The 12,035-nt window shown below is 41.9% G+C and overlaps 1 protein-coding gene across 2 annotated transcripts in view; it reads right to left on the reverse strand.

Annotated features, from left to right (window-relative positions):
* LOC124794856 overlaps nucleotides 1–12,035 on the reverse strand; it is a 130,758-nt gene that overhangs the window by 65,379 nt on the left and 53,344 nt on the right. For both annotated transcript variants that reach the window (XM_047258522.1, XM_047258525.1), the window contains 2 exons: nucleotides 1,965–2,121; nucleotides 1,717–1,820 (listed from right to left, as the gene is read on the reverse strand). In XM_047258522.1, the coding sequence (XP_047114478.1) occupies nucleotides 1,717–1,820; nucleotides 1,965–2,121 (261 nt within the window). The remainder of the gene's footprint in view (nucleotides 1–1,716; nucleotides 1,821–1,964; nucleotides 2,122–12,035) is intronic.

The raw sequence follows: 12,035 nt of genomic DNA on the forward strand, positions 1-12,035 counted from the left end.
GACCTGAGCTCTACTGTTATTTGACAGAGTCACAAATGGAATATATTACTTCTTAGATGCCATGAACCCATCTCATTTGCTGCCCTCTTCTCCTTTGCCTTTCATCTTTCCATGCATTATGGTCTTTTCCAAAGAATCAATGTTTTCTCATATTGTGCACAAAGTAGGTCAGTTTTGTTTTAGGAACAGACCTTCTGAGAAACAGTCTGGTTTTATTTGCAGTAATACTGACCTATACATTCTTTTTGTGGTCCACGGAGTTCTAAGGAGTTCCCTTCAAAACCATAGTTCACAGGTGTTTATTCTATGCCATTTAACCCTTCTTGTGGTCCAGGTCTCACATTTGTACATCACAACTGGAAAGATCTTAGCCATTACTATAAGGATCCTTGTTGTTCAAGTTATGTCCCTACTCCTTAAAACCTTATAAAGGCTGGGCATTGCTTTTCTACCAAGTAACAAGCGGCTCTTAATTTCGTGGCTGCAATCACCAGCAGAAGAAATCTGGAAGTTGAGGCTGCAGAACATAGAAACTACCACCATTGTTTCTCCTCCTATATGCCATGAAGTGTGCAACAACAGCAACCACAAATTGGTTACATTTTTTTATATTTTTCTGCAGAAAATAAAGATCTTTCAAAGTATCCTTAGTAAAATAGTTCACCTGGATACAATTCACTAAGAAATAGGTAATTTCATGTTTTCAAATTCTGAGGTACTATTTGCAAATGTGAATTTTTTCCATCCCTAGATATAGAGCTCTTGTTCGCAGTTTCGATTTCTAACGGGAATGTTTATGGCAATGCACTTCTCCAGACTGTGTAATCACAGAACAAACTTTAACAATCCCCAAAAATCACCAATCTGAAAGACAAGGCACTAAATAATATCTCATGTTATACAAGTCATGTTTTTTTTTTTAAAGTTAGTACTAAAAATAAAGCAAGTAGACTTTCTTAGTAATTTTATTTCTACATGAAAACCTGTCTTTAATCTACTTTAATACATAATTCCCCACAATAATAGGGTGTTTATTGCATCATACAACCAGCTTTCAATAATACCATTGTAAAAATTTGCCACCTGAGCATACCTTTCAATAGTTTAAATGTTCTGTACCAACTGCATAAAGCACACTTCTTGACGCTTAAGGAAACTCATCATATAGCATTAAAATCGTAAACCATCTGCTCTCTCTCGCTTTTTCATCAACTTTCTGCAGCAAATCATCAGTAATCACTGATCCACGTCATTCCTCATCATGCACATTCATACGGTCACCTTTAAAAGCTCTCACCTATTACTGTACCATCCCACTCCTCACAAGTGTCAAGAAGTGTGCTTTATGCAATTAAACACTTAAACTATCAAAAGTTATGTTCAGGTGGCAGATTCCTATGAGGATGGTATTCACTGCTGGTTGTCGGGTGGTTGGTGGGAATAATGTAGGAAAGTAGTTTAAATTATTGGCTTTCAAGTAAAAATACAATTTCTAAGAAAACACTACTTGTTTTATTTTTATCTCAAAATGATACTTACTTAATACACACACCTCATAGATATTTACATCATAATATTTAAGAAATACACACTGTGGCTTCTTCACAGGAAACAAATGTGTTTAAATTTCATTATTTAACAATGAAGATGTGCCTGTATGTGATGGTTAACAGAGCTATAGTGCCTCTTACATCTATCTAAATGCCTGCCAAGTACCTCAAATGCTTGTTCAACTTCACTACTGTTCAGGCCATCTGGAAAGTTGCTTATCAACCAGATCAACATATCCTTCACTGTTTGTACCTCTGGAACATCAATATCTGCAAATAAAAATAACAAGTTGTGTACAGACTTTTCTGTGAGATTCTTCCATCTTATACAAAAATAATAAAAATAACATTCAATTAGATTAAAATAATACAATAAGGACAATTATCATAAAAATTTAGCAGGCAGAAAATTACCATAATCTTTTTCTTCCAGTTCTTCTGGAGCTTCAATAATAATAAAATCTTCATCAGTCACTCGAAAACAGTGGAGCATATCAGGGTATGCAGACACTACTGATAGTATGTTAATGTACCCGTACTTTGTAATATTGAAGACACTATGAAACATTTCCTAAAATGAAAACAGTTACATTCAAATATATTTCAAAATATATTTAACATTAACATAGTTTCATAGTGATCAAGAAATGGCCATGAAGTAGTTTATAATAACACTATCACTTTTACAGTGATCTGATAACATCTATGTAGACGATAAGATCAGAACTTTTCTAGTAAAAAATACACTATGTAAGTAGTAAATGTAACCACTCACCATGTAGTTGATGCATCTATACCACTCAGCCCCCAACTATACAGTGAGAAGTGAACTTCATTCTTTCCGTTGTTTGTATTGCACACAAAACTTTTCGATATGAAGCATACAGAGTGAATATAAGCTGAAGTTCCCTTGATAGAATTATCCAAAAAAAGTTTTACGAGGTCCGTCTAAAAAGTATTTGACCTTTGATTTTCCCGTGCAAAATAGAGACAATAGTGCTGCACCCCTGTACACAGTAAAGGAAGAGACCTTTATGCGCATGCATGAATTTTGTCCCTGCCTTCCAGCACCTCAGTCGCTGCCTGTCAATCACTGAGTGCCGTGCTACACAATGCGTTCGTTGGATTACCGATTCTCTCAAGATGACTGAAGGTGTTGAGCAAAGATACTGCATCAAATTTTGTCAAAAACTTGGTGATTCTCAAAGCGACACAATTCGTAAGATTCAGCAGATGTTTGGAGAAGATGCGATGGTTGTTACACAAATTAAGGAGTGGTTCAACCAACTCAAAAATGGGCAGACATCAGCTGAGAGTGACCAGTGTTTGGCAGGCCCCAAACTGCTCAGAGTGCAGCTGTTGTTGAGAGGGTGCAAAACTTGGTGATGGCAGATCGTCGTTTGACAATGCGGGAGATTGCCCAAGAGGTTCTAGCGAGTAAAGATTCTGCACATGCAATTTTGCATGATGATTCGAACTTGCACCGAGTAGCTGCAAAATTTGTGCCCAAGTTGTTGTCACTGGAACAAAAAGACCTTTGTTTTGACATTGCACAGGACTTTCTGGACACCAGTAACACTGATCCTGGGTTTCTGAACGCTGTGATAACTGGATACGAGTCATGGGTGTATGGGTATGACCCAGAAACAAAAAGACAATCGTCGCAATGAAAGCATCCCGAGTTTCCAAGGCCGAAGAAAGTGCGACAGATGCGAAGCAAATCAAGGTGATGCTGACTGTCTTGTTTGATGTCCATGAAATTGTGCATCACGAATACGCACCGAGAGGACAAACAGTGACAAAGGAGTACTATCAAGATGTTCTCCAATGACTCCGTGATGTAGTTCGGCACAAAAGACCAGACATGTGGACGGTGAAAAATTGGCAACTACATCATGGCAACACCCCCACACATTCATCCCACTTGATCCAAAATTTCTTGGCCAAACATGGAATTATAGCCATTCACCAACCTCCCTACTCTCCTTGTGATTTCTGGTTGTTTCCAAAATTCAAGATGCGACTGAAAGGATCCCATTTTGAGAGTAGAGAAAAAATAATGCGGAACATGACAATGGAACTGAACATCATTCCAAAAGAAGACTTCCAGAGGTGTTTCCGGCAGTGGAAGGATCAGTGGGCAATGTGTATGCAAGCATAAGGGGCCTACTTTGAAGGGGATTAGGGTCCCAACCCCATCAGTTATTCGAAATATTTTTTCTGACCAAAGGTCAGATACTTTTTAGACAGGTCTCATATGTAATTTCTACAACTAGATGCAACTATACTATGTCTAACCAACCAATTTTTGGAGAAAAGGAACATACCAACAAAAACCATGCACAGAATACATAACACCTATTTGACCTCATATGTGCCAACCAGAACAGATTTCTGCAACATCGCATGGATTTCTAAACCATCAGTTGTGTAAAACTCTACTCACACTTCTCTCACAAGACAGTCATAGATCGAGGCAACCATTTTGATGCAGTGTGTGTGTACTTCTGAAATGTGTTTGATTCAGTAACACACCAAAGCTTAATTACAAAAGTACAAACATATAAATGACTGAATTGAAAATTTCTTGGTACAAATGAAACAGAATGTTATCATGTAATAGAAGGAAACATTCCACGTGGGAAAAATTATATATAAAAACAAAGATGAGGTGACTTACCGAACGAAAGCGCTGGCAGGTCGATAGACACACAAACAAACAAACACAAACATACACACAAAATTCAAGCTTTCGCAACAAACTGTTGCCTCATCAGGAAAGAGGGAAGGAGAGGGGAAGACGAAAGGAAGTGGGTTTTAAGGGAGAGGGTAAGGAGTCATTCCAATCCCGGGAGCGGAAAGACTTACCTTATGGGGAAAAAAGGACAGGTATACACTCGCACACACGCACATATCCATCCACACATACAGACACAAGCAGACATATTTCTGCTTGTGTCTGTATGTGTGGATGGATATGTGCGTGTGTGCGAGTGTATACCTGTCCTTTTTCCCCCTAAGGTAAGTCTTTCCGCTCCCGGGATTGGAATGACTCCTTACCCTCTCCCTTAAAACCCACTTCCTTTCGTCTTCCCCTCTCCTTCCCTCTTTCCTGATGAGGCAACAGTTTGTTGCGAAAGCTTGAATTTTGTGTGTATGTTTGTGTTTGTTTGTTTGTGTGTCTATCGACCTGCCAGCGCTTTCGTTCGGTAAGTCACCTCATCTTTGTTTTTATATATAAAAAGAATGTTACCATGTATTGAGATTCTTTGACAGATACAGAAATGACTTCAGGTGTGCCTCGGAAAGTGTGCTGCGATTCTTATTGTTCCTGTCGTGTATTAATGACCACGCAAAGATATTAATAGTGAACTCTTAACTTTTTGCAGGGGGTACAGTTACCTACAATGAAGCAATGTCTTAAAATACTGTAAAATATTCAGTCAGACTGTGATAAGATTTCCAAGTGGTGAAAAGATGGCAACTTGTTTTAAATGTACAGGAATAGAAATACTTTTGGAAGTTTCTCAAAATGCAAAAGCATAGTATCCTATGAATGTAATAGGAATGACTCACAACTATAATCAGATAACTTATGCATTCTGTGATGTTAGAATTTGGAGGGAAATAAATGGAATGATCACATACAAACAATCATAGGAAAACAGACATTGATTTGTTGGCAGGATACTGAGAAAATGCTGTCCAACTACTGCTTACAAAATACTCATGTGACTCATCCTAGAATATTACTTACGTGTGTCAGACCCACACTATATAGGACTAACAGGAGATATTGAGTTTATACAAAGAAGGACTACTGAAAAAATAAAACTGGATGATGCCTGAGGATAGACAGCAGTTACCCTGTGTGCTTCCGGCTGAAAGAAGGACTGCTGAAAAACCTAAACTAGATGATGCTTGAGGATATACAACAATTACTCTATGCATTTCCAGGTGTTGTGCCGAGTTGTAGTTTCCATTTCATGAGCAATATTCCAAGAGCCATCTTCTTCAGGCGGTAGAAATTTTACTGCTCTGTGTATGTGCTCTCTGGACTCCAACGAGACTGTGAACTACTGTATGTCTGGTGCTTCCATTTATAGCTGAGTCTGCCTCCTGAAGTCCACTACACGAGTGCATATAACAGCAAAACTCTCAACACCTGAAGAAGTGGCTGAGTTGGTTGTCGAAATATTGTGCATAAAATGGAAACAACAACTTGGCAGAACTCCTGGAAGCACACCATTAATCAATGATATCAAGAAAATCTGAGAGATCCTATTCCATGAATGCCAATTTCATGTACCAATATTACATTAGGAACCTAGGAATATACTACAAGCACATATTGCAACCCACTGGACCTGTCAAAGACAACATTAGATATACTACAGGAAGTACAACTTCTTCTTTATATTCTATTTTCTTTCAGATACATTCAAAAGCAACTATGATCCCAGAAGTCAAGGATATATCGCCAACTCGTGTATTCTTGCTGAGCAAGTCACAAAGCTCAATCCAACATTGTTCCTATAGAACTTCAAGATTTTGAATATCACTAAAATACATTACAAATTAGAAAACAACTCAGATTTTCTATGGTTGCACAAAATAAATACTGGGCATTGCTGTGGTGGAGTGGTTTGCATCCCTCAGTCATAAAGACTAAAATTTGGTTCCTGAAGAGGGGTAAGCACCCGGTATGATGGACTGACATGGAATTATAACATCAGCAAACATAGCCTAGCTATCAATAATGAATTTTCACTCTGCAGCAGAGTGTGTGCTGACTCAGGTACTGGTGGAAGTAAGGCTGTGAGGGCAGGTTGTGAGTCATGCTTTGATAGTTTAGTTGATAGCACACTTACCCGGGAAGGCCATACCCTTGCTACGTTGTTAATGTGAGCATCTGAAAGCAAGGAGAAACTACAACTGTTATATTTCCCACCAAGTTGTAACTCTATTGTACAGTTTAATGATATTACATCATCCTGATAAAAATATATCAAAGGTAAAATAGATCCAATCGACTATGAACAATGACTACTCATGACAATGTTGCCACCAGAAAAAAAAAGTACTAAATGGGTCAGACCCTGCAATGTTAGAGTTCTTAATCGGTTAAGTACATTGGAGACCATGAAAAACTAATAGTACTAATGCAAGACATGTACGCAGACAGAATCTACCTAAATCTCTGCATACTGTTATACACTGTTAGGGAGGAAATTACTCTTCATCATCCTGTATGGCAGCTATAGTTTTCTTCCAGAAAAGGCAACTTCCCCCACGAGTGCTGCTCACTTTACAGTTTACAGACAAGGCAGTACCTCCCCAGCATTTACTGTCCAGCACTATTACGTGAGGAGGCAAAACAACTTCACTGAACCCATTTTTATATAATGGATTTGTTTTCAGTTTATTAAGTGAGTGAATATATTCAGGATGTAAAGAGGAAGAGGAACACCAGGATGGAGTTGGGCTATTGTTGACCAAGGTAGCAAAGAAGAGCCTTCTACAACGGAGATCAGCGTCCAGTAGGATCATGACTGCCAGATTTAAGACGAAGGTCCAAAACGTGACACTTATCCAATGCTATGCCCCCACAGAGACATCAGAGACAGAGAAGAAGGAGGAGTTCTATTACCTGCTGTGAGAGACTGTAAGGAAAGTGAGCAAGAAAGATATCCTCATTGTTATGGAAGACATAAATGCCAAGGTGGGAGATAACAATGAGTGTTTGGAACAGGTAATGGGGGTACGTGGCTTGGGTGAAATGAATGATAATCGGGAAAGATTTAGTGACTTCTAGGCGAGCCATGGCTTTGTAATACGAGGGACCTTGTTTCCTCATCGGAGATGTCATAAGATAACATGGGTATCCCCAGATCATATTACAGAAAATCAAACTGACCACATTGCAGTATGCAGGAAGCTCAGGAGAAGCCTGGAAGATGTGCGGAATAGAAGAGGAGCAGACAGAAGTAGCAACTACCATCGTATTACTGCCAGTTTCCGAACGAAGAGTGTGGCTTCCAGAAAGAAATTTGAGCCAAGGAATAGAAGATTCAATGTAGGTAAACTGATAGATCCACAGATAGCTGATGGGTTCCAGCTGGAACTCCAGAATAGATTCCAGGTGCTGGAACTGGAGATGGCTGAGGATAAGGACATGAAGGAAATGTGGACAGAAGTTAAGAATACTTTTGTGCAAGAGAGTGAGAGACAACTTGGCTTTAAAAATCACCTGCGGAGAGATTGGATGTCCGAACATACCTGGAGGAAAATCACGCATAGAAAGGAGGCCAAGGGAAGAGTAAATCAGAGCAGGACCAGGCAACAAAAAGCACAGGCACAAGCTGATTATAGAGCAGTGGATAAGAAAGTGAAAAGGAGTGTGAGAAGAGACCACAGAAAAGGGATAGATGAATAGGCTGATAGAGCAGAACAGGCAGCGTGGAGGGGGGATGTAAAAGAACTATATGGTATCACTATGATGCTCTCAAAGAAAAGCTTCCAGAGGAACCGACTAGTAAGGAATAAGAAAGGGGAGATATTAACTACACATGAAGAACAATCACATAGGTGGAAGTCACACTTTAAAGAAGTTCTAAATAGAGACCTCGATGGGGAGGTAGAACAACAAGAACAAACAGAATACAATTATCCTAGTTCCAGCACTGGTGTAAATGCACCCACGAAAGCAGAAATTTGGATAGCACTGAAGCAGATCAAGAATGAGAAAGCACCAGGACCAGATAATATAACACCTGAGATGCTGAAAACAGACTTGGACACCACTGTCGAGTTATTGCACATCCTCTTAGAGAAGATATGGAGAGAGGAGAAACTGCTAACAGATTGGAAACGAGGTGTTATCACGAAAATACCCAAAAAAAGAAGATGTCACTAACTGCAACAACTGGTGGGGCATTACCCTATTGTCTGTACTGAGTAAGGTATTTTCGAGGATAATTTTAAACTGCATTAAGGATTCTGTGGAAGCATAACTGTGGAGAGAGCAGGCGGGTTTTAGAAAACATCAAAGCTCTGTGGACCTTATCAATACTCTCAGAATTATTCTGGAACAAAGTGCAGAATGGCAACACACCCTCTACCTTACCTTCATTGACTTTGAAAAGGCTTTCGACTCTGTCAATCGAAGAGTCATGTGGGATATTCTTGCAAAATATGGCATTCCAACAAAGATTATTAACATCATCAAGGAAATGTATGAAGACTATGAATGCCAAGTACTACATAATGGAGAACTAACAGAGCCTTTCCAAGTTAATTCGGGAGTACAACAAGGGCGTATTCTTTCACCAACACTATTTCTTTTGGTGTTGGACCATGTGATGAAGAGAGTGATGGGGGGACGGAACAGAGGTGTACAATGGGGGATGTGGGTTAGGCTCGAAGATCTAGATTTCACAGACGACATTTGCTCAATGGCATAACAATATCGAGACATTGAAGAGAAACTCGTCAGGTTACAGAGAGAGGCGGAAGTTGCAGGCCTCAAGATAAATTTTCGCAAAACTAAAATGCAGATAAATTCGACCATCACAAATTGGCTGGCCATTAATGGAGAGGCCATAGAACAAGTCCAAGCTTTCCTCTATCTCTGAAGTATAGTCATGACTACAGGAGGCGCTGAGGAGGACATCCGTAGTCACATCCGCAAAGCAAATGGTGCATTTGTACAACCGTATCCTGTCTGGAGAAATAGGAACATCTCAAAGAAGCCCAAACTCCGGCTTTTCAATAGCAACGTGAAGGCTGTTCTGTTGTATGGTTGCGAAACTTGGAAGGTGACTAAAGACATCAAAAACCAGCTCCAAGTTTTTATCAACCACTATCTCTGATGTATTTTAAATGTGAGATGGCCAGATATAATGACAAATGAAAATCTTTGGAGGGAGACAAATCAGCAACCAATCAATATACAAATCAAAGAAAGAAAATGGAACTGGATTGGGCATACATCGAGGAAACCAGATGGAGCTACTGAAAGGATGGCTTTGGATTGGAGCCCTCAAGGAGTTAGAAAACGTGGTCATCCCAAACAGACGTGGAAAAGGTCGATATCGAGAGAGAAGCTGCAGAGGATGGGAAAACCTGGAGTGAAGTGAAGAGACTTGCTACAAATCGTACCAAGTGGAGGAATTTCGTCATGGCACTATGTTCCAGAGGGAACAACAGGAACTAAGCAAGCAAGTCAGTGAGTATTTCCAGTTGTTGAGTCAGCTATTAAGAAAAAATTCTCAACAATTGGTGCTGCCAACTGCCTACCAAACTGAAGAGCTTGTCCCAAGGATAATCTGTTGTCAAAACTGTTATAACGTCACGTTGAACACATATATTTCAAAATGACACAACACATATAAGTCACTGAGTTAAGTTGACTAAGCAAGAAATGTGAACAAGGCAACATTCGAATGAACACTGAGTCCAAGTCTAGCGGCCACTGCCTGGCTGGCCGCTTAGGTGGCGCGGCTGCTGCATGGCTGGCAGACAGTGCCGCACGTAAAGGACGCGCGTAATTGCGTGGCAGCACTTTAAATGATCGGCTAGTCACAACACTTTTCCCCCCTTTGAAATTTTTGCACTGGTCTTGATGGAGGTGGCCTGGAGAATGCTAACATCCATAGGCGTTGTTTGACTGGCCGTAAAGTCTTGAGGAGGCGGCTTCCCATACGGACGTAAGTGTCCCCAATGGTAACGGGTCGAGATGACAGGAGACATAGGGCTCGAATCTGCTGGGGCCCCATGCACCAATCTGCCCGTTGCGGCAAGTCCAGCTGATATAACAGGAGACATGGGCGATGTGTCGGCGTCCGTAGGAGAAGGAGGCGAGTAGATTGGCTCCGACAGATGATGGTCATCTGGTTCCTGCATGGGCACGTTTCCTGGTGGCGTCCGTTCTTGTACTGGCACTGAAATGACTGTGATAGGGCTGCGTTGTGAGTAATGAGAGATGCCAAGATCCCAAGCATCAGGTAGAGCCGAAGGTGGTGTAGCGGCATTCGGAACAGGCGTTGCCGGCACACGAGGCCGAAGCTGGTCCGAATGACGCACTGCAACACCCGTGTCCATCTGGATTTCATACAGGCGTCAGCCGCGGTGTCGTAAGATGGGGCCCGGACTCCATTTTGGCCGCCTGCCATATCTCCTTACCCAGACGAGGTCATCGTCGGTGAACCGGCCAAGCGAAGGCACCCGCGGCCATGAGGTGGAAGGCCACAGAAGATGAAGGAGCGTGTGGGGCTGTCAGCAATGTAAGAGCTCAGCCGGGCTGTGGTCGCCCATGGGGGTGAAACGGTAAGAAGCCAGAAATTGGAGAAGCGCATCATCAGCAGCAAAAGAAGTCAGAAGTTTCCGCATCTGAGCCCTAAATGTGCGGACCAGTCGTTCAGCCTCACCGTTTGATTGTGGATGGAACGGAGGGGCCGTTCCGCAAAGTCGGAAGGGGCAAATTGCGCACCATTATCAGTAACAAGAGTAGAGGGAACCCCTTCCACAGGAAAAATGCGGGCGAGAGCACTTGGGGTTGCCACGGTGGGAGGCGACGTGCAACGGACAATGAAAGGAAAGTTAGAGTAGGCGTCAATTATGAGGAGCCAATAAGTACCTAAAAAAGGTCCCGCGAAGTCAGCATGAATGCGCTTCCAGGGCATCTCAGGCAAAGGCCACGGTGACAAAGATGACTTTGGGGCGGCAGCCTGTGACGCACAAGGGCCGCAGGCAGCGACCATGTGTGCTATTTCAGAGTCGATGCCGGGCCAGTACACGACGGTGCGCCAGAAATTTTGTGCCAGACACACCCCAGTGCCCTTGGTGAAGGAGGCGCAAGACCGAAGCACGCAAAGATGCAGGGACCACAACACGTGGCGAAGCGTTGTCGGTGGAAAGGAGGATAACACCATCCCTAGCCGTGAGGTGGTAGCGGAAAGCGTAGTAGTTCCGCAACAGGTCAGAAGTCTTAGTGGACGGACGATCTGGCCAACCCTTCTCAATACAGCGTAAAACCCAGGAGATGGTAGGATCAGAACCCGTAGCAGCCGCCAGCCGGTCCCCGGTGATGGGGAATCCGTCCACAACCCGCTGCTCGGCAACATCCAGATAGAAACACAAAAGTTCGTCCCTATCGTATGCCAGATCAGGACCCATGGGAAGGCGAGACAGTGCATCAGCATTCGCATGTTGAGCCGTTGGCCAGAAATGAATCTCATAATTGAAACGAGACAAGTAAAGAGCCCAACGCTGGAGGCGGTGTGCAGATTTGTCAGGAAGTGACGATGATGGATGAAACAAGGAAATAAGTGATTTTTGATCCGTAACAAGATGAAATTTGGATCCATAGAGAAAAACACCAAACTTATGAAGAGCATAAACAATGGCCAAAGCTTCTTTTTCAATTTGAGAATACTTTTGTTGGGCATCCGTGAGCGTTTTGGAGGCATAAGCAATGGGTTGTTC

This window comes from Schistocerca piceifrons, chromosome 4 (genome assembly GCF_021461385.2).
Source record: "Schistocerca piceifrons isolate TAMUIC-IGC-003096 chromosome 4, iqSchPice1.1, whole genome shotgun sequence".
Lineage (NCBI taxonomy): Eukaryota > Metazoa > Arthropoda > Insecta > Orthoptera > Acrididae > Schistocerca > Schistocerca piceifrons.